Source organism: Mustela nivalis, assembly GCF_964662115.1.
Source record: "Mustela nivalis genome assembly, chromosome: 5".
Lineage (NCBI taxonomy): Eukaryota > Metazoa > Chordata > Mammalia > Carnivora > Mustelidae > Mustela > Mustela nivalis.
This window is the reverse complement of record NC_139024.1, coordinates 25,654,005-25,678,146: the sequence shown is the minus strand read 5'-3', so window position 1 is coordinate 25,678,146 and position 24,142 is coordinate 25,654,005. Positions and strand designations below refer to the sequence as shown.

Here is a 24,142-nt window from a genome sequence, read left to right as displayed (position 1 = left end):
CTGTGTATCAGGGTAAATTACAAAAGATCTGACTATGTAAGGAAACTATTTTAGAAATTTTGTTCACATAAGACATAGTAAGGAAAATCAAAAAGTTAAGGAAAAGATAAATAATGTGCAGTCATAATGATAACAGCTAATTTGTTCTGAGCAGCTAATGGCTCCCCACATGAAGGAGACAAGAAGTTCCTACAGAAGAGGAATGCAGGTTCGTTCCCCTAAATGTCCCAGTATGGGTGCCCTTGTGTTTCATTGGGCCAAAGTCTAGCCATTCTGAAGGCTGGAGGGGTCAAGTTACCAACTGGCATGGCTGTTATGTTTTATATGCTGTTTCTTGCCATATCTTCAGCTCTCCATACAATATCTGGCACAGAGCAGGTGCTGAGTATATATTTGTCAAATGAATGCATAAATGAATTATTAATAGAAGTAACCGCTGGGAAAAACATCTGAATGGGAAAGCTGAGCCTAAAGATTTATGCCACTGACCTAATCATACCATAAAACTGCATTCTGTATTCTGTCTTCTTTGTTTTTACTTACATGTGTGACCTGGAATCAGCCAGGTCACCCTGCCCTTCAGGCTTCAAATGAGTTGGCTCCAACCACTATCACCTATGTCCTGGGAAAGTCAATGTTTACACAAATCCCTCCTGAGAATCTTAGAGGAGTTTCCAGTTTTGTTTATCACTGATGGTTTCATACTCTTGAATCCACTGGATTTGTTTATTGTGTGAATCATCTTGCCATATTCTGTAGGCTCTCCTTATCCTATACTGTGTGGTCTTACACTGGGCACCAACTTGATTCCTTTTTATCTTCAAAGTACCACGAGTGCAATACAGTATGTGCAGCAAGTTTTAAATTAGGCTTGGGGTAGTAGAGGAAGCGTACATCCTTGAACCACAGATAACTTAAAACTGACTCGTGGACTGCCTTGTTTTAAAATGTCTCAGACATACTGACAACAGTATCTCACTAATTACTATTTCTCAACAGATGCTTTTCCCCAGGAGTTCCAGTCTTCTGACTAATTGCCCAGTCTTCCTTTCCCTGACCCATCGCCACCCCTTCTCTCTTCTTTCAAACGTCTGTTAACTTTATATGCAAAAAAGTTTTATTTTTCTGGATTGATCTAAAGATCTCTGCCTTCCACGTTCCATGCTTTCTAGCCTAGAATCTGTCATACCATAAGTAGAGCAATTGTCTTCAAATGTAAACCTCCTGCTCTAAACCCCCCAATAGCATCCATCTCGCTTGAATGAAAACACAGACTCCTCACCAGCACTACCAAATCTTACATGTTCTGGCCTTTCACATTTCACATTTCTTGGCCTTCTACCCTCCTTCTTCCTCACTAGGTTCCACCTGTCCTGGTTTGCTTGTTTCCTCAAAGACATTAAGTTCATTCTACTCTACCAGGTGTTATCCTTGATGTTTCCTTCTACTTAGATCTTTACAGTTCTGTCTCTCTTCCAGCATCCAGGAATGAGTTGGCTCAAAACAATGCTCAGATGTCAACTCCTCAAAGAGGTCTTCACTGAATGGCCTGTATGAAGTAGTAACCCCCTCTCCCCATTTTCTCTATAGCTCTTACCACTATTTGCAACCGCTTTGTAAATTAATTAATTTATTTGTATGTACATATGCCTATCTCCCCAGAACCAATGTGCCATGAGGGTAGAGAATTCCCTGGATTTTTTACTTGTGTATCTCAGGACCTAAAGATGTGCACATAAACATTTCTTATATATTTGCTGAAGGAAGGAATGGATGAGGGAAAGAATACTTCTCTCACTCTCTCCTTACATAACTCATACTTTGGACTTCCAACTTTTACACTGGAAGACACCAATTAATATGATTACCTAACAACAACAAAAATACAAGGAACAAAGGTGGAGACAGTATGCTTCCTACCATTACATTATGAAGCTCTAATGATCACAACAGTATGGTACTGGCATAAACACACACACATAGATCAATAGAACAGAATAGAGAGGCCAGAAATGAACCTACACTTATCTGGTCAGTTAGTTTACACAAAGGAAGGAAGAATATATGATGATGAAAAGATAGTCTCTTCAATAAATGATTGGGAATCAATAAATGATTGGGAAAACTGGAAAGCCACATGCAAAAGAATGAAACTGGGCCACTGTCTTATACCAACACAAAAATTAACTCAGTATGGATTAAAGACTTGAACAGAAGACCTGAAACCAGAAAACTTCAAGAGGAAAACATAAGCAGTAAGCTCCTTGAAATGGTCTTGGCATTGATTGTTTGAATTTCACACCAAAAACAAAGACAACAAAAGCAAAAATAAGTATGTTGGAACTACCTCAAACTAAAAGGCTTCTGCACATCAAAGGAAACCATCAACAAAATGAAATGAATGGGAGAAATATCTGCAAATCATATATCTGATAAACAATATTTAAAATATACAAGGAACTCATATAACCCAATAGCAAAACAAACAAAACACTGATTAAAAAATGGGCAGAGGATCCGAATAGACATTTTCCAAAGAAGACATACAAATGGTCAACAGCAGATACATGAAAAGGTTCTTGATATCACTAATCATCAGGGATATGCAAATCAAAGCCACAATGAGACATCATCTCATAGATTAGAATAGCTATTATCAAAAGGATAAGGTGGGGCACCTTATCTCAGTTGGCTAAGCATCTGCCTTTGGCTTAGGTCACGATCTCAAGGTCCTGTGATTGAGCCCCACATCAGGTCCCCTGCTCGGTGGGAGTCTGCTTCTTCCTTTCCCTATGCCTCTCCCTAGATACTGTTTCCCTGCCCACCGCTTGTGCTGCCTATCACTCTCTCTCTCAAATAAAAATCTAAGTCTTTAAAAAAAAAAAAAAGGTAATAAATAGCAAGTGTTAGTGAGGATGTGGAGAAAAGGAAACCCGTGTGCACTGTTGATGGGAATGTAAATTGGTGCAACTGCTATGAAAACAGTATGACATTTCTTCAAAAAAAATTAAAAATAGAACTACCATATGATTCAGCAATTCCACTTGTGGGTATTTATCCAAAGGAAATGAAATCACTAACTTATATGAGAAGCAACTTAAGTGTCCATCAATAGATGGATTATAAAATATGTGGTATTATATATGTTTACAATGAAATATTATCAGCCATTAAGGAATGAAGAAAATCTTGTTCTGTCTGACAACATACATGAGTATTGAGGGCATTATGGTAAGGCAGACAAAAATATCATGTAATCTCATTTATATGTGGGATCTAACAAAACAAAAAAAAAACTGAGTTCATAGATACAGAAAACAGATTGGTGCTTGGGGTGAGGTAAGGGTGGGAGGTGGGTAAAGTGGGTGAAGGTTCTGAAAAGGTACAAATTTTCAGTTATAAAATAAGTCATGAGGATATAATGTACGACGTGGTGACTGAAGTTAATAATACTGTACTGTATATTTGGAGGTAGCTAAAAGCAAATCTTTAAAGTTCTTACCAAAAGAAAAAAAAATTTGTAACTTTGCAGGGTGATGGATGCAAATTAGATTTATTGTGGTGATCATTTTGCAATGTATATAAATATACTTGTATATATTATTATTATTATATAATATTATATATATTGTATATAAATACTGAATCATTATGTTATACAACTTGTGCTTCTAAAATGTTATATGTCAAAAAAAATAAAAAATAAAATAAAATAAAATGTTATATGTCAATTACATCTCAATTTAAAAGAAAAAGACCTTAGAGAATTTTACTAGAGGAACTGTTCTACAAAAATTAAGAAAGTTTTTCAGGCAAAAGGAAATTGTCTCAGATGATAATTTGGATCTACACAGATGAATGAAAGGCTCTGAGAATGATAAAAACATGAATAGAAAATACTTTCTTTGTTTGAAATGTCAACAGATAATTGATGAGCTAAAGCAAAATAATAACAATGAATTTTCAAGTCTATAGACAGTTGACCCTTGAACAACATGGGTTTGAGGTGTGCAGATCCACTTTTACATAGATTTTTTTTGATAAATACTGTATAGTCCTGTAAATGTATTTTTTCTTCCTCATGATTTTCTTAATAACTTTTTCTTTTCTCTAGCTTACCTTATTGTAAGAATACAATATATAATACACACAGCATACAAACTATGTGTTAATTGATTGTTTATATTATCACTAAGGCTTCCAATAAACAGTAGGCTTTAGTAGTTAAGTTTGGGGGAAGCAAAAGTTATACATGAATTTTGGACCATGCAGAGGGCCAGTGCCCCTAATCTTTGCACTCTTAAAGGGTCAGCTGTATATGAAAAGTGAAATGTGTGACAACAATAACATAGTGGTAGGTAAATGGAAGTATTCCGTTGAGTTTTATACTATATATGCATTTAAGCTAGACAGTAATAATTTTAAAATGTATGTTATAAGCCCTGGAGTAACCACTAGAACAGTAAAACAAAGTGATATAGCTAACAAGCCAGTAGTGGAGATAAAATGGAATTTTAAAAAAATTAAATTAACCTAAAAGAAATCAGTAGGAAAAAAACAAAAGAACAAAGATCAGATGGAATAAATGGAAAATAAATAGCAATATGATGAATTTAAATTCAATGATATTGCTAATTACATTAAATATCATGATCTACACAAACTTAAAAGGCAGTGACTGCAGGTAAGATAAAAAAGCAAGACCCAATTAGATGCCATCTATAAGACACAAAAATATTCAGACATAGATAATATTGAAGTTAACGGTTGGGAAAAGAGACACTATAAAAACACTAATCGAACCGAAACTGCACTTTCCATGCTACCCAGAGAGAGTTCCATGCAACATTATTCTGCATCCGTGTTGTAACTTAAAGGGAAATTTCGCAATGTCCAGAGCCCTTATCCTAGAAATGAGGGAGGAGGATGTCCTCAAATTCCTTGCAGCAGGAACCCACTCATGTGGTACCAATCTTGACTTCCAAATGGAACAGTACCTCCACAAAAGGCAAAGGGATAGGATCTACATCATAATCTGAAAAGAACCTGGGAGAAGCTTCCACTGACATCTCGTGTCAGTATTGCCATTAAAAACCCAGCTGACGTCAGTGTCGTATCATCCAGGAATACTGGCCCGTGAGCTGTGCTGGAGTTTGCTGCTGCTCTTGGAGCCAGTCCTCGTGCTGGTTGCCTCACTCCTGGAACCTTCTTCACTAACACAGACCAGGCAGACTTGGACACCTCTAAAGTTTTGTAACATTTGAAAACTATAGTCTGAACTAAGGTACTATCTTTTGACTTCTAAATAAAGTCACTCATTTCGTTTGTTTTGTTAAAATGAAATATGGAGTTAACATAGTATGGGGGGAACAAAAAACAGTTGATAAGCCATTCACATAATGAATGTCTGCTTCTTAGGAAGAAAAATAAGCTCAGACCATAAAAAAGAAGGAAATCCCACCCTTTGTGACAAATGGATGGATCTTGAGGACATTATGCTAACTGAGGTAAGTCAGACAGAGAAAGACAAGTACCCTATGACCTCACTCACATGTGGAATCTAAAGAAACCAAACTCATAGAAACACACCAGATTTGTGGTTGCCAGAGGTGGGAGATAGGGATTAGTGAAGGTTATGAAAAAATTGGTTATAAAATCAATAAGGCCTGTGGATGTAATGTGCAAGCATGGTGACTCAAGTTAACACTGTATCATATTTTTGGAAGTTGTTAAGGGAGCAGATCTTAAAAGTTCTCATCACAGAAAAACAAGTTATAACCAGGTGAATTGATGGGATAGTAAATAAATTTATTATGGTGATCATTTTGTAATATATAGAAATATCAAATAATTATGTTATACATCTAGAACTTATACAATGTTATATATGCCAATTACATCTCAATAAAACTGGAAGAGGGAAAAAAGTCTCAAAGAGATTAAGCAACTTTCATGGGAAATCCAAACTGTAGTTAGCAGAGGTGATAATCTGACCCAGCCTAAATTTTCTAGAACTGAGCTGGGGCCCTTCCCTCTTCATTAAGCTACCTTCACATGACAAAGATATCTAAAAAGCAGATTGGGGCAATAATAACTTTCAAAAATGAATTTTCTTTAATTTAGGGCATGAGGGGGGAAATAAATATTTTATGTGTAGAAGCAACATAAGGACATTAAAATTATACAAAATTGGAATAAAACCTCTACTCAGTAATTTGCCCCCAGAAGGTCTTTGAAGAGGTAAACCTCTCCAGGAGTCAGTTTCCTTCTCCCCAAATTGAAGTAATAGTGTATTTCTTGCAAGATTATTATGAAGTTGGGATGTATGTACCATGTATAGCTTCATGTATCTCCTTAACATTAAGTCTAGTATGTATTTTTGCACACTTAGTGAAGTGGAGGTGTTTTCTGTTAAAATATATTTGGGGAATGTGGGTTAAATAAGTTTCTTCACATCAAGACTTCTTATAGCCTTTCAATATAGAATATTTATTTTTAATTTCCAGGAAGGAAAATTTGCGTAAACTATTTCTCATGCTTTTTTTAAATCATGAAATCATTTTTTCCATGCTACACAAATTGTAAAACCCTGACTCTTAAAAAGGCACATGCTTTTCCCAATTTTTTTTGTCCAATGCTTTCTAGCCTGTTCTTCTTGAGTGTTCAGACAATTAAAGGTTATAGTTAAAGGCATGAGCTTTATAGTCCAATCCCGGAGTTCAACTTTCTGCCACATCACTTCCTAACCATGTGACCTGGGCTCACTATAACCCTCTGTTTCTGCATCTGTAAAATGAAGATAATAACCTCAAGTAAGGGTTATTGTAGAGATTAAATGAGTTCACAAATGTTGAGCATTTGGCATAATGCCTAGCACATCATAAGCACTCAATAATTGTTAGTTATCACCCAGCTTTGGTGTTTTGAGTTAGGAAGAAGGCTGCAGTTCAAAGTAGCCACAAAGAGAAATTGAACTGATTACTGCTGTTCAAATAAGCAATGACTCTTCCCCTGAATACGTGGGTACCTGCCTGCTGACCGCACCCCATTTGTTGCATGCTTGGGGTATGCCTGGGCAGGAGAACCAGCACATTCACAACTACCTTAGGCATGAAGAAAAAATTTCATGCCTGTGGGGCTACCCAGTTACCTTCTAGCCAGGATGTGACCTTCATGGTCTCCATGATGATGACACGATACTATTGGATAGACTTTGCTTTCTAGCTAACTGGAGGGAGTTCAGAGGAGGGCAACCAAGTTAATAAAAGGTTTGGAAATGAAACCCTATGAGAAGAGATGAAAAACCTGGGCATGTTCAGTCTGGAGAACAGGCAAAGCAGCAACATAGGTGCACCATATCATGGAGAAGACAGATTCAATATTCTCGGCTATGAATGAGGTTACCACAGATGACATGGGGTTTAGATTTGCCCAGAATCATTGTGGAGAAAATGAATGCACATCACAATGAAAAGTTAGACAATATAGGAGATGCCTAGGATGACTATTAAATTATTTTGAAGAGGAATGTTTAGGACCACTGTAATTGCCCAACTAGTCTCTTAGAGTAAATTAAAGATAAACCAACCACACAGAATGGGAAAGATTGACCAGATGTGGCAGGCAGGTTTCTTTGGTTTTAAACAACACCTCATTTGGCCAACATTTTACAGAAGAGTATTTTAGTAGGGCATGAGGTCGTTTAAGTATGGAGTTTGAAAGCAGAAAGCAATTGAGGCAGCTCTTAGAGGTCCAGGTAACAGGAATCAATGGGCAATGTCTTCAGAGTGTCAATTAATTCAAGATTCAAAGTCCACAAAGAAAGTCTGGTTGGCTTAGTCTAGTCATATATCCATCCCTTTCTTACACTAGAACAGAGATTTTGACAATTATACCAAGAGAGAGGTACGAAAATTAATGATGTTACCAAAATAAGATAAAATAAATGCTAGGTAGAAAAAAACAAACAAAAAAAGCCCACTCTATTCTGTGAATTCATAGTAAAGCTAATAACTATCATTTACTGAGTACTTAATATAAAATGTGAGAACAATGAGTCTTAGAGGGCTTTAAAAGAACTTGGCTGAAGTCATGGAGCTATTAATTGGTGGAGGAGGAGCTCAATTTTTAAATTAATACACCATACTCCTTTCCTTTTCAGCCTTTTCATAATCTCTATCATCACTGCTACTCCTTAAAGGAGCTGTGATCCTATGAGCCTGAGGTCATGACCTGAGCCCAAACCAAGAGTCAGAATCTCAACCAACTGAGCCACCCAGGTGTCCCCAAGCCAATTGTTTTAAAAGGAGTGGTATGAAGTGATGTCTCTTTCTATATTGTCCTGCACAACCAGGCTATAACTCTCTTGTGGGTAGGAGCTATGTCCCATTTCTGCTTCTTTGTAGTCAGTGCAAACATTGGGCCTTTAATTATGTGGATAAAAGCAAGTAAAATGAAGATAGGATTATGACTTTGGCTTTAATAGTTTTCAATCCAGGTTAAGCCTCCCACTTTTGTGGCCTATAATCTTTTTCTTTCTTTCTTTCCTTCTTTTTCTTAAAATTTTTAGAGAGAGAGAGTGAGCAAGTTGGGTAGAGGGGCAGAAGGAGAGGGAGAAAGAATCTCATGCAGACTGTGCTGAGCGCAGAGCCCAACTTGGGTCCTGATACCCAATCCCAAGACCATGACCTGAGCTGAAATCAAGATTCAGATGCCCAACCAACTGAGCCACCCAGGTGCCCCTCGTGGCCTATAATCTTAAAGATTCAGATTCTATGCAATCAAATCAAATTTTTTTGACTGAAAAGTTAAAAAAAAAAAAAGCATTCTGTATATGGAACCAAGAAGTAGTGCTGTGTTATTAAACCTCAGCATTAGGAAGACTAGAAAAAGGAAACGCTGTCCAATCTAGCTTAATGGTTAGATCATAGACTTCAAAATTAACCAGATCTGGGCTCAAATCCCAGCTCAGCTACTTGTTAGCTGTATCTCCTTTTGCAAATGACCCTCTAAATTTCAGGTCCTTCATTAGCAAATACAAGGCCTATCAAAATTGTAGAGAAGATTACATGGGATTATGTGTGTGGAGCCATTGGCTTGGTCCTTCCCCCCCAGTAAGGCTCAGCAAATATTATTTTGTTATTTCAATACTTTGATACATATCATTTTACTCCTACTATAATTGTGTGCCTGGTAGCTGGGGTTGGGTTGGGTTTGATTTTAACATTACTGAATAATATTAGAGGTTCTAGGCTAAAATTCTTGTACATGATATAATTTCTGAAAAGACAGCTAATCTAGTTCATATCTAGTTATTTTACACCAAGATATACTTACTGTTGTCACTGAAAATTATGTCTAATAATTTTCCCATCTTATATTTGAGCAATTTTATTATAATATAATTTAATACACTTTTTTTCATTATCTTTCCTGGGCCAAGCAATGCAATAAGAACTGGGAATAAACCTTTTAGTTGCTGGGAGCCCAGAAGTAACAATAAGCAGCAAACGGAAAAAAATTGTCAAAAAGTTAGAAGAAAATTTATTCTATAACTCAGTTATATGAAGATTAATAAGATGAAAGAAAAAAAGATGTGAAAAATGGTCTAGAAAAATTTTTATGTAATGTGTTATAATACGGACCAAATACATAGCTTAAATTCCGGAAGAAAATACAACAAATGGACAAAAAGCTAACATAAAAACCTACAGAAGAACTTTGACCTGACCATGGGTAGATTTAGAATTTGGATTTTTAGATTTAAAAAATTTATAAAGTACGTGGCAAAATTAATGCAGTGACTTAACTAGGTCAACATTTTAAATTTCAAAGGAGAAGGAAAATCCCACAAGCCTGATGTGAAGAAATAAACAAAACCAGTTTCTTAAGAAAGGGAAACTTTCCAGTTATCATTGTTTTCATCCCTACAACAGTAAATTCCCAAATTCTGGGCTCATCCCTACTGTTTCTAAGGTATAAAATCAATAGCAAGACTATTCTCGGGAATATAAGGATGAAGAAAGGCAAGAAATCATTTGCCTTCTCTGATATTTTTAATTGAAAATACATACCAGCTGGCCTAGAAATTAATAAAAAGAACAAAGTCAAAAAGTACTTAGTAAACTTAATACAAATGTCTAGTAAGAGCATAAATAAATGATTATTAGAGCATAATAAAAATAAGGGCAGTAAGTCAACAGAGTAGGGAGAAAGAGAAAATCCAAATATGTTAAATTTTTATTTTATACAGGGACATTAATAGTGTTACATAAATAGTTTTTTAAGGATATCACATACTGGGATGTGGGTGGCTCAGTAGGTTAAGGGTCTGCTTTTGGCTCAGGTCATGATCTCAGTGTCCTGGGATGAAGCCCTGCAGTGAGTGTCATTGGGCTTCCTGGTCAACAGGCAGTCTGCTTCTCCCTCTCTCTTTGCCCCTCCCCCCTACTCAGCTTTCTCTCTCTCTCTCCTCTCAGATGAATAAAATCTTAAAAATAAATAAATAAAAGATATAAAATATTAATACATGATGAGCTAACATTCAAACCAAAGGAAAAATGGATTACTCAACTTCTGGTTAAGACTACCAGCTAACCAGGGATGCCTGGGTGGCTCAGTGGGTTAAGCCGCTGCTTTCAGCTCAGGTCATGATCCCGGGGTCCTGGGATCGAGTCCCACATTGGGCTTCTTGCTCGGCGGGGAGCCTGCCTCTCTCTTCACCTCTCTCTCCACCTCTGCCTGCCTCTCTGCCTTCTTGTGTGCTTTCTCTCCCTCTCTCTGACCAAAAAAAAAAAAAAAAAAAAAAAGACTACCAGCTAACCAAAGAGAGAAAATACAAAGTTAAATTACTATAAAATACAGACACCAAAATGAATCCCAGATGGCCTAAAAATTGACATGCAAAAAACAAAATTATAATTATACTGGAATAAAATATAAGTGGCTATATGTTCTTAGGAGAGAAAAACTTTTCAATGAGTGACATCAAAGACAAAAGTATAAATGAAAAGGCTGATAAGTACGACTATAAAATTTTTTTTTTCTGTTCTTAAAAGAAAGTCCATGTAAAAAAATGAAAGACAGTAAACCAGGGGAAATTATTTGCAGAGGAAATGCCAGAGGTTAGTAGATTTAATATATAGAAATCTTATAAATCAGTAACAAAATGACAAATATCTCAATTAAAGCACACACACACACACACAAAAGGTATAGTTGAACAATTGACAAAAAGAAGACATACAAATGTTTAGTCAATATAGAAAAAAATGTCCAATCTGATAATATTTAAAAGCAAGCTAAATAAGAGTATGTTGACACGTTCAAAGTGAAAACAACAAATGAGGAAATTTTAATGGTGTTTATTTTAAAAACTCAGGACACAAAACAGATGCTTATTTCTGAAAATAAGCATCAACTTGACACTGTGGAGGACATTAAGATCAGAATATTGCTTCATTATTTCGTTCTACTATTAATAGTTGCTTCTGTTCTGTTGCTTCGTTCTCCTTAACATGCAAAACCTATAATCATTTAGATACTTTAAAATATGATTCACTGTAACTCCAATGAAATTCAAGCTATACACCCTTAAAAGTCAATATAATTAGAAAATTAGTTTATGTGTATAAGTTACACCTTTGCAAATTAATACCCTGACTTGACCAGTTTAGGGCAAACCAAATTGTGCTATATAGTTGTGTCTTTTCCTTTTAAAAGTTTTCATTTGGTAAAGGCAATTCAAAATGTTTTGCATATATTTTAGTTCCCTTTTCAGAAAGAAGATTTTAAAAAAAACCCATTCCAAGACTCTACCCAGCCCCTATAAGCCCCAGGCCATGGTTGCAAAATCTGAAGAAATTTACCATCTCTAGTTTGGATTAATCTCCAGCCAGATTAATTAATTTCTCCCTTAAAGGACTCAGGAACTCCTGCCTAGCCTTGGCTCCTGGCCAGTTGGAGGATCCTGGGAAGGCAGGGTCAGAACCAAGACTAACCTAATGAAACATACATACTCTGATGTAGGCTCAGAAAAGCAGGCTCAGGTGTCCCTCGGATCACTTGAAAGTGACTAGGCTTCTCTAAGAATCCTATAAACCTAAGGCATCTGAATCTAGTATACACAAGACCCACTTATTTGTAGATTTAATACTCAAAGGATTGGATGAGTTCACATTGCCTTTAGAAAGTGAAAGTAAGGGCGCCTGGGTGGCTCAGTGGGTTAAGCCTCTGCCTTTGGCTCAGGTCATGATCTCAGGGTCCTGGGATCAAGGCCAGCATCAGGCTCTCTGCTCGGCAGGGAGCCTGCTTCCTCTCTCTCTCTCTCTCTCTCTCTCTGCCTGCCTCTCTGCCTACTTGTGATCTGTCAAATAAATGAATTTTTAAAAAAATCATTTAAAAACAAAGAAAGTGAAAGGAAGAGCTGAAGATTGCTGAATACCTTAGCTTTAGAATCTAAGGATGAAAGAGCAAAAAGAGCAGGCTTTAATGGATAGTAGACAAAAGTCCATTATAACAAACCTGTGAAATCTGACCAATAACTTCATGAGAGGATCATTTTATGATGACAGATATATTGCTGAAAATAATGTGCAGCTTATGGACCTGGAGAGAAGGGAACCACCCTCAGGAATTAATTATAAATTAGGGAAACAAAATTTGAAGGGAAAGAGAGATTTTACCTTCAGACAGCTCTCCTATTTTATTTTTCCTAATGCCAGCCCCAGATCTTCCCTTTTTCGGGGGGGGGGGGGGGGGTAGTTAGGGTTGTACTGTTTTGTTTTGCTGGATTGTTTGGGATATATTATTGTTGCTGTTATTGTCATTAATATTATTCTTTCCTTGTGGGGATGGTTAGAGGTTAGAATGCTTAATGGGCGAAAAGGGAAAGAAAGTTGAGAAGTACTTACTGCTCAATGGCAGGACATAAGGTCTATTAAGCTGTATGTTGCAATAAGTTTTTCAGCCTTTCTCCTCAGTGCCAACTGTCAACAATTAGTTAACTTTATTATACAGACTGGCAGGCACATGGAGGGAAACTAATAAAAATATTTGTTGAGTTTATTATGGAGAGAATGCTTCAGTTACTTTCCAAAAACCACTGCTATCATAGACCAATGTCTGTCAGGTCTTATAAACAGCTTTACAACAAAGAATGTTTTCTTTTAAAGGGATCTATTGTCATGGAACTTTATCTATCTGAAAAACCATAGATTTATCAGTGAAGAATGTGAGAATGTGAAGCTTGTGACTTGTTATCCAGAAGAAATCATTTAAAAGATGTCTTTAAATGTATCTAAATAATAAGGTTAGTTTCAAGAGAATAATGGAAAATGTACAACTCAACAATTAGCCTTTTTGTTTTTCATTACTTGAAACTATCTAAAGCTTAGAAGACACAAACAATTTTAAGAACTTGGTTAATTTTCTTAAACGTTTATTCGGGCTTATAAAACATCTTTATATAACGCACATATACACATACACACACGAAAACATACACACATAGTCTAATGGCTGCTCTTGGAAATTGAAGAATGTAAAAAACAATCTTGTAAGTCATTTACCAAATAATAGGATCAGTGATCAATTTTCTGATTTCTTTTCAGTTGGGTCTAGTTTTTGTTTTTTTCTTTTTTCAATAGTGCGGCTACCTGCCTAGGAATCCAAGGCAGCCATTTCAATGATGGAAAAAACTAACAGTGACAAATCAGTCAATCCCAGAAGAATCTTCGCATCGTCCCTCAGAGGTTTACTCCTTTGCTGTAAGATAATAAATCCATTGTAGTGGACCATATCTGTCCATTGGCCTTACTCAGGTGGCTATAATGCTTTTAACACAATAATTCTTATTAAACTAACATGTTTTGATCTTTGAGGTACTAAGGCAATAAGGTGTTAGCAACTGAACATAAAGCCCCATTGCTTTTATTAAAGAAATCAAAGATAACAGTGTACTTTAATAGATGCCCTCTACAAAAAGGAAGATGCATCCTTTGAAAAAAAAATTCTATTTTCTGAGGGATTGAGGCACTTTTCTTGTGAGCTAGCCACTAGAGGGCATCATGATGCTATACACTTAAAAAATACTTTGATTATTGATTACTCCTGAATTGATTACTCTCAAAACACTGTTCTTCATGCCCACAACTCTCATTTAAATGGATATAAGTGAAGTTGTAAAGAAATAAATTCATCTATCCTCCATTAAATCTTAAGAACATCTGACAGAACTGGAGACAAAGACTAAAACTGTATTACAAATCTACTCTGTTACAACTGAAAGAATGCATCTCAGAGAATAGTGGATACGGCCAACAGAAAATGGAACAGTTCAATATGATTCTTGAAAGTAAGTAAAAGTCTTAAAAATTCATTCCCTGTTCCACCATGTTTTCATCATAAGTATTATAGCCAAGAACCAACATTCCAATAGTTGCTACTTGGAAGACAGTCATGTTCAAAGTTCCACATGTATTTCTTTTTCTTTCTTTTTTTTTTTTTAACATGTACTTCTTAAGGCAATTGCTACTTCTTCATATAAGACCTCTGGATATCAGCCAATGGTTCATCTTTAACCTTCCAGTTTGACAGAAATAGTTGGAAGTTGCTAAAACTTGGAGTTGAATTCAGTTAATATCTGGCTTCCTTGATTTCTTTCACATAAGTTTCATGAAAACATTTTGCTACAGATGGTCTGGTTACATTACTCTTTATGACCCATGAATAGATTTAACTTTAACATGTACTATAACAAATTATTTTACCTAAATGTAATTATTTCTCAAGAAACATGTACTACACAGTGACCATCATCCTCATTGGGGAAAAACTGAGAGCACTTCCCCTAAGGTCAGAAACATGACAGGGGTGTCCACTCTCAACACTGTTGTTCAGCATAGTAGTGGAAGTCCTAGCCTAAGCAATCAGACAACAAAAAGAAATAAAAGGCATTTGAATTGGCAAAGAAGAAGCCAAACTTTCACTCTTCACAGATAACATGATACTCTTGAAGAAAGCCCAAAAGACTCCACAAAAATTGCTGGAACTCGATATAGAAATTCAGCAACATTGCAGGATATAAAATCAATGCACAGTCAGTTGCATTTCTCTGCACAAGAGAGGCAGAAGAAAGAGAAATAAAGGAATCAATCCCATTTACAATTGCATGTAAAAATATAAGATAACTAGGAATAAACCTAACAAAAGGGGGTAAAGAATCTGTACTCTGAAAACTATAAAACTTTTATGAAAGGAAATGAGGAAGACACAAAGAAATGGAAAAACATTCCATGCTCATGAATTAAAAGAACAAATATTGTTAAAACATCTATGCTACCTAGAGCAATCTACACATTCAATACAATTCCTATCAAAATACCATCATCATTTTTCATAGAGCTAGAACAAACAATCCTAAAATTTGCATGGAACCAGAAAAGACCCTGAACAGCCAAACTAATGTTGAAAAAGAAAACCAAGCTGAGGCATCACAGTTCTGGACTTCACGCTGTATTACAAAACTGTCATCATCAAGATGGTATCAAGTATGGTAGTGGCATAAAAACAGACACATAGATCAATGGAACAGAAAACAGAACCCAGAAATGGACCCTCAACTCTATGGTCAACTAATCTTTGACAAGCAGGAAAAATATCCAATGGAAAGAAGACAGTCTTTTCAACAAGTGGTGATGGGAAAATTGAACAGCCACATACAGGAGAATAAAATTGAACCACTTGCTTACAGCATACACAAAAATAAACTCAAAATGAATGAAAGACCGAAATGTGAGATAGGAATCCATCAAAATCCTAGAAGAGAACATAGGCAGCATCTCTTTGACCTCAGCCACAGCAACTTCTTGTTAGACACGTCTTCAAAGGAAAGGGAAACAAAAACAAAAATGAACTATCAGGACTTCATCAAGATAAAAAGCTTTTGCACAACAAAGGAAGCAGACAACAAAACTAAAAGGCAACGTACAGAATGGGAGAAGATATCTACAAATGACATATCAGATAAAGGACTAGTATGCAAATTCCATAAAGAACTTATATTCAACATCCAAAAAACAAAAAATACAGTCCAGAAATGGACAGAAGACATGAACGGACATTTCTCCAAAGAAGACATACAAATGGCCAACAGACACATGAAAAAATGCTCCATATCACTTGGCATCAGTGAAATCCAAATCAAAACCACAATGGGATACCACCTCATACTGGTCAGAATGGCTAAAATTAACAAGTCAGGAAATGACAGATGTTGGTGAGGATGTGGAAAAAGGGAAACCCTCTTACAGTGTTGGTAGGAATGCAAACTGGTGCAGCCACTCTGGAAAACAATATGGAGGTTCATCAAAAAAGTTAAAAGTAGAGCTATCCTATGACCTAGCAATTGCACTCCTAGGAATTTATTCAAAGGATACAAAAATCATGATCCAAAGGGACACCTGTACCCTAATATTTATAGCAGCAATATCCACAATAGCCAAAATATAGAAAGAGCCCAGATGTCCATTGACAGATGAATGGATAGAGAAGAGGTAGCATATATATATATATAGATATAAATATCTACATGTATTGATCTACACACATGCACACACACACAGGAATATTACTTGGCCACCAAGAACAAAATCTTACCATATGCAAGGACGTGGATGGAACTAGAGGATATTATGCTGAGAAACATAAATTAATTAGAGAAAGACAAATACCACATGATTTCATTCATATGTGGAATTTAAGAAACAAAACAGATGAATATGGGGAAGGGAAGGAAAAATAAAATGAGATAAAAATTGAGAGGACGTCAAACCATGAGATGCTGAACTCTAAGAAACAATCTGAGGGTTCCTGGCAGAGAGGTGGGGGGATGGGGTAACGGGGTGATAGGCATTAAGGAGTCACTTGAGGTAACAGGCACTGGGTATTATATGCAACAGATGAATCATTAAATCCTACCCCTGAAACTAAAAAGAAAAGAAATGAAATGAAAGGGAAGGAAAGGAAAGAAAAAGAAAAAGGGTTAATGCCACTTTAACTATGTTTTGTTTATTTCTTTGATTAATAAGCTTCATTTTTTAGAGGAGTTTTTGGTTTATAACAAAACTGAGTAGAAAATACAGACTCATATATCCTGTACAACCTCCCACACATGTACAACCTCCCCAACTAGCAACCTCCTGTATTACAGCAGTACATTTGTTATACACGATGAACCTACACTGACATATCATTAATGCTCAAAGTCCATAGATTACATAATGGTCACTCTTGGTGAAACAATGGGTTTGACAAATGTTTAATAACATAGACCCACCACTGTAGTATCATACAGAATAGTTTCACTGTTCTAAAAATCCTTTGTGCTCCACTGATTCATCTCTCCCCTGTAACTTCTAACCCCTAATCCCTGGCAAACACTGATCTTTTTACTTCTCTGAAGTTTTGCCTTTTCCAGGATGTTATATATTTGGAATGATACAGTACACAGCCTTTTTTAATTATTCTCTTTCACTTAGTAATATGCACTTAATTTTCCCTTGTGTCCTTTCATGGCTTCATAGTCAACCTCTTTTGGTGCTGAATAATATTCCATTGCCTGGATGCGCTACAATTTATCTATCTATTGGTTACCTCCAATTTGTGTCAGTTTTGAATAAAGCTGCTATAAACATTTGTACACAGGCATTTATGTGGACATAAGTGTTCAACTCATTTGGGTATTTTGTTTTGTTTTTAGCCAATCTGAACTCTTTGAACAATGCTTCCTTAGGGTAGCTAATGCTTGGCCATTTTATTCTGTTGACTCATAGAAAGCCATGTGGCATCAGAACTGGGAGAGAATTTGGCTGCCTAATCCAATCACTCATTCTATACTTTAGGAAATTGAGGCACATACATGTGAGCTCCTTGTTATCCTGTTCTTTTTAAAAGTCAAATATTCCTGGTTCTGGTTTTTTGTTTTGCTTTGAGATGTTTCTAAAATGCAGCCACATTATGGAGCACCTGGGTGGCTCAGTTGGTTAAGCGACTGACTCTTGGTTTTGGCTAATGTCATGATCTCAAGCTTGTGAGTCAAGCCTTGCATTGGGCTCCATGCAAGGAGACTTGAGATTCTTTTCCTTTCCATCTTCCCCTGCCTACACTTTTGTGCTCTCTATTTAAAAATAAAATAAAATAATAAAATCTAAAAAGTGAAATAAAACCAAAATTAATAAAAAAATATTTTTATTTTTGAATAAAATAATAAAATAAAAGCCACATTACTTTTTGAATGACTGGTAAATCTTAAAGATCTCTTGTCCATTGGGTTCAATCTCAGAAACACTGTTTTAGTAGTAAAGTTTTGGTTAAAAGATTGTTCCAAGTTAGTGGTTCTACTTCAATGCTGCAGCAGACCACTCCCAGCTGCTCAACAGGCCACCAGTTTCCCCCGCCTCCAAACAACCGTCAAGGCAAGGCACTGTCCTCCAATCTGGAATATCAGCCAGGGAAGTGTAACTAGATTCTAAGTGAAAACTCCCGTTACCTCCCGTTCAACTGAGGTCCCAAAGCTGATAGTCATAGATGACAACTATTCTCACCTTCTAAAGAGAGATGTTAAACCACCTCTGCAGAGCTTGCCAAAGAAGTGGCCTTTACCTCAACCTCATCAGAAGAGAATGACAGTGTGGATTTCTTTGAAGGGCACTGTTGGAGGAGAATATGGTATTTCCCTCAATTCAAGAAAAATGAAAAGAGCCTTTACAAGAACCATTTGTAGAGAGTGTGGGTCTTGTCAGGAAGGGATATTGACATTTTATCCAGCTCAAACACTCTTCCTATCCCTTTCTTATATGCTCTCCAAACAGAGATCCAGAACAGAGCTTAATTGGTTATGGAGTTCTTGGGAAAACTTGGCCTGCGTTTCCTGCAATACAGAGACTGGTATCCATCCTTACCTGGAAAAATCTAAACAACAGAAAAATCTGTGTGGGTGCCCTATCAGTTGGAGAAGATGGGCTGGCATGGCAAGCAGTCAGCCAGATGACCATCCCCTGCTCTAGGAATAGTAATGCTGGAGGTCTTCTGCAGACGAGAGGAGTAGTCTCATCATGAACCCACAAAAGCACCTGCATTAGTCAATACTAGAGTTTGCAAAATCTTAGGAAGAACTGAAGGAGCAAACCTTCTGGGATGATGTGTAGAATGATACAGAACTGACCCAGGAGGGGAACAAACACCTCTGAGGCCATCACTTAAACTGGAAGTGAGAGCCAGAGCCACCACTACTTTTTTACACACAAGAATGTGGAGATGGACACTGGAACACTACAGTAGGAAAGCTTCCTGTTTCCACCATCTTACTTCTTAGAAACCATAGCCCAAAACCTCAAAAAGGTGACCCCCACCTCATTCCTGCCTTCCAAATCTGATAAGTAAATCCAAATGACAGAAATGAATTCACATCAAGAAACGTACCTGCAAAGGATTCTGGAAAGTTTAGTTTTCATGCATCTAACCTTTCTTACTAGAAGTGACAGAAGAGGAGGTTGAGGTTGATGGGCACATCCACAGTACCAAAGACAGTACCCTATGAAAGAAAGAAGCCATAATTGGTTCCTGCTATACAGAGAACCTCATTGCCAGATTATAAGCGCAATGGCCAAGTTTTCTTTTCTCTTTATGTCACCTCATATTCTCCTTTCTCTTTTCTAGCCTGGAGGAACCAGAAGTAGAACATAGCTGGAAATAGTGGGCAAGGTGAAGAAATAGTTAAGAGTCAGTATCTATTTCTTGCATTGCAAGTTTCTGAGACTGGGTTGAATCTGAGTGATGTAGAGAGGGAAAATCTTTGAAATGGTGTGAAACCCAAGTTTTAACATCAAAGTCTACATCTTTAATTGCTGAAAACATGACTGTTCATTAATATCAGAAGGCGGAGGTGATGTTTCATATGTTAACCAGCAAAGATAGCATGGACATTAACCAGTCAGGATGCACAGTAGTCATAAGTATGCGGTATAACTCCATTAGACACTGTTCAGGCTGGACATTGGCCCAGCCTGAAAGTGCCCCAAACTGAAGAGGGATCTTCCAAAGATACTGTTTAGGGAAAGAAAAAATGATATCTACCAGAACAGATGTAAAAGTTTGGTGTGAGGAAAATATAGTATTGTTTCCTACTTGTACAATACCATGTTCAACTAACTTGACCAACTAGTTGCAATAGATTTTTCACTTGGGTTAATCCTGTTGATCACTTTATTGCCCTGTAGCAGTCATTCATAGCAGGAATTTAACAAAGAAGTACCAGATTTTCCTTCTTGATTCTGAGTTTAAAGAGTCAGGTCACTGTATGTTCCCAGAACTCACTTGCCATCTAACTTATTTCTCTGTCAGTGCTTCTAAAAACCAATCAGTTCACCAGGGGGCTTGTCTGCCTATCTCAATCCTAATATTCTTTTTTTGATATAAGTGGAACCTATCCGAGGGTAATGGTGAATGATTACAAGAACAGAGTATACAGATACCTAATATTTCCATATGTGAAACTTACATGGGCCTCAGACACATTTTCCCAAAGGTGTAGCTACTCATCCTTATATCCATTCTGTGAAGCCTGGCATTTTAATCTATTGATTTCTCTGTATAATATCACTAAAGACCTTTCCTTTTGAAAGATTTGAGACTTTTTTTTTTGGCTAGTATGTAATACATTTATTTTTTGAGTTAGGGTCATATGGTAGCAGTATATTGAAAAGTAATAAACACTTAAACAATTCAAATTGATTAAACAAAGTAATTAAGTTTGGTTTAGAAGATGGTAAATCCCATTTGTGATTTTGAACCTTCACTGATTAGAAGGACATCATCTCAGTAAACATTGGATTTGGAGGTTCTCCGTGTGACAGTGTTATTCTATACTACCAGATCCTAGTGATCTTTATTAGATGCTCATGAATAATGGGTCACTTTGCAAAGCTAGGATATACTGTGGTATCATTGGTTCAAATTGATTCTATTCTCTGAATACAGTGATCTGTCATCTATATTGCAGGGATCTGTGCATAGAGAGAGTGTCATGATGACTAATGTCTAGTTGTAGCCATTTTCCAGTTATTGCTCTAGTAGGATAAGAAGGGAAAGGGACAACACTCATTTGTTACGGATTGCTGAAAGCACCTGGTTTTGATATAGATTTCAAATAACTCTTCCAAAATTCGCTTTCAGAAAAGTCTGAAAAAGAATTCTGTTTAGCTGTGTCCTCCCCCTGCCTTACATTTCCCCCAAACATTCTGCTCATTGTAAAGTCAATCTTCTATTTTATGGTTCTTATTTTGTTTAAAGTTGTTCTCTGTTTTGAATCACAAAACCAAAGACTTAGTCATTTCTTTTGTCATTATGTTGGCTTTCTCCCAAATTCTGACCCCACTTTTTTAGTTTATTTTATTAGCAGAATGGGTATACTAGCAAACATTTCCTTTCAGGCAGAATATCCAAGAAGAAATCAGTGGAATCAAACTCCAATATTCAAGAAGATTAATGAGATAATAACAAAAATTCATCTTCAAGTTGACCCAAGTTAAATTATGATTCTAATATTGAAAAAATCCATTCTCATTCTTACTCAACATAAACCTGGGTTTCCTGATTTAGACCTGAACCTACACATGAAATTATATTCAGCAAACACTGTGGTGACTCCAAACATCATGGTCATCTGAACTAGCTCACACAGAATTATACCCCAACATAGGGGTTTTTTTTAAGACCTTAATTCTTGCTTTGTGCTCATCATCAGGACAGACAAGCTTCTATTGTTCCATTTTCTTCTAAGTAGAAGTGAAAGACTCAGGTGTGGAGGCCAGGAAAGAGATTTTTGTCTCAGATACAGTAAGGTTCTTGCCTGAGGCAAAATGTTTGAAATGTGCCATGTAAAGCTTCTCTTTCTGTTCCCAAATAGGCTTCATATGCCAGTGAAGAGGGAAGTGGAGCACTGTTAAAATTAAAGACAGTTTTGCCTTTCAACACAACAGATGAGGAGCTGACTCATCCCGGACACTCTAACCAGTCTCTCTCTTCCCTCCTCTTTCTCTCTCTCCCCCAGAAAACCTGGCTTAGAGATGAATTTTCCATGGTGACAATTACAGAGCTGCGCCCAGGACTTGTCATGGCTCCTCTGGTCCCATGATAGGTAGGTGGACTGGAGATCAGAGAGCGCTACAGAGATGAGAATAGTAACAGAACTGACTCAAGTTGGGATGACTCCAACAGATCAAGGACACAGCAGCATGACAGTTAGATTTAAGACCCATAAGGCCACTAGGGGAAATCTGTAGTCTGAGTGTTGCCCAGACCCTGGATGCGTCCCAGGGCAATGCCCAGAAAACTGGGTCTTTATTCCTTCGTGCGTGCAGTGTCGTTTGTGAAAGCTCTGCCCACAAAGTCATCAGATGGTAACAATTTTCAGTCACTTCCAACACGAGATGGTTTTGAACTTTAATATGCAACCTAATTATGACTGCAAACACTTTGTTAAGCAAACAAACTTCAAACCCTTTTTGAAAAAACAGCTCTTCTCTGGTCACTTTGTCTTGTACAAAGGCTTTAAAAATAAAACTGTGTTGGGAACTAGGGAATCCAGGGATTGAAAAAAAAAGGTACAAAATTAAAGGACTTGAATGTGATCACTGCTTGAGTACTGAGTATCTGAAGGTTTTCTTTCAAACCAAGATCGAGAAAATTTAGCATCTTATATTCCATTTCCACTCTTTAAATATTTGACTTCTACCCCAGAATTACAGATATTTTTATTTTATTTTAATTTTTTTAAGATTTTTATTTATTTTATTTGACAGAGAGAGAGATCACAAGCAGGCAGCGAGGCAGGCAAAGACAGAGGGGGAAGCAGGCTCCCTGCTGAGCAGAGAGCCCGATGCGGGGCTCCATCCCAGGACACTGAGATCATGACCCGAGCCGAAGGCAGCGGCTTAATCCACTGAGCCACCCAGGCGCCCCGAGAATTACAGATATTTTTAAAGCAGATAAAGAAATAAACTTTTTACATTCGATTCCCAATTTCCCTTAGCTTGCTAACCTCCTCTTTTCTGATTCTGAAATACCTCAGGCCTTGAGGTTTCTTCTCTCCCTGTTCCCCTATCTCCCTTTTGGATTTTCTCACAGTAACTTTTCTTTTTGTCCTTCTTAGTCATTTTTCAAGACTGGAATCATTACACAGCAAAGAGAAATACATGGATAACCCCTTTCCAAGACAAAACCAGGGAACGTGGGGGATATACAGTGTGAGAGGATGGTGGGAGTGGTGGACCCTGAAAAAAACCCATCTAAGGACATTACGTCCTTTGCATCTCTGGATTCTAGACGTCCTTGCTCCTTCTGTCTTTATGCCACAATGCCCTCCCCAGTTAATTTCCCTGCTATTTTCTCAGTCTAAGAAATCCATAAACTTGAGCATTTTTCTTCATTCTGCTTCAGAGAGAGGTTGAGACATACAAAATAGATCTCTGATGCCTACATGTATCACTCAGTAAGCTTAAGAAAGGAAAGATACAGCAGGCGTGTTCTCCAGATCTCTAAAACACCAGGTTCCCCTTACAGAAAGTTATTAAGAATAATATACTATAGAAAAAAACTCTAACGCTGCCCCCATTTGAGAATCACTGAAGGTATTACCTAAAATTTATTGTCTGTGAATAGCTTTTATTTCCCCAGTTTTCATTTCCAAAAAAGAAAGTGCTTCATCCCTTTGTGAAAGTAGGAAAAGGTTGAAGCCAAATATTGCCAATGATTTAGCACGTAAGAAGACCTCTCTCTCCTAGGAAAGCCCATTGGTGCTTAGCGTGTTGAACTCTAATTTTGTGACAAATGATTTTTGTTATCTACTAAACTGCTATTCCTCCCTGTGGCTTCTTCCCCTGACAGTGAAATGAAAAATATGCTGGGAGCTCATAAAAAGTGTTCCTTATTTGTAACAAGAGACACACAACAAAAAACAAACCCTTTGCTGCCGCTGGATCTTGCTGTCTGCATTGGAGACTGGGCATAATGGCAGCCATCTTGGGGTCATGAGAAAATTCATTTAAAAGATAAGCCAATGCCTTATAGAGGGAAGATGGAGAGA

The 24,142-nt window shown here is 37.0% G+C and overlaps 1 protein-coding gene across 12 annotated transcripts in view; it reads right to left on the bottom strand.

The window, feature by feature from the left end:
* The window catches only part of LOC309864762 (uncharacterized protein), a 468,381-nt gene that overhangs the window by 301,097 nt on the left and 143,142 nt on the right, over positions 1–24,142 (bottom strand). For 9 of the 12 annotated variants that reach the window (XR_014311746.1, XR_014311747.1, XM_082730545.1 and 6 more), the window contains one exon: positions 19,480–19,591. The exons of the other annotated variants lie outside the window; for them this stretch is intronic. Coding sequence is in view for 6 of the 9 variants with exons in the window: in XM_082730547.1 (XP_082586673.1) it covers positions 19,480–19,511 (32 nt within the window). In the remaining 3 variants the exon portion in view is untranslated. The remainder of the gene's footprint in view (positions 1–19,479; positions 19,592–24,142) is intronic. 12 annotated transcript variants of the gene reach the window in all.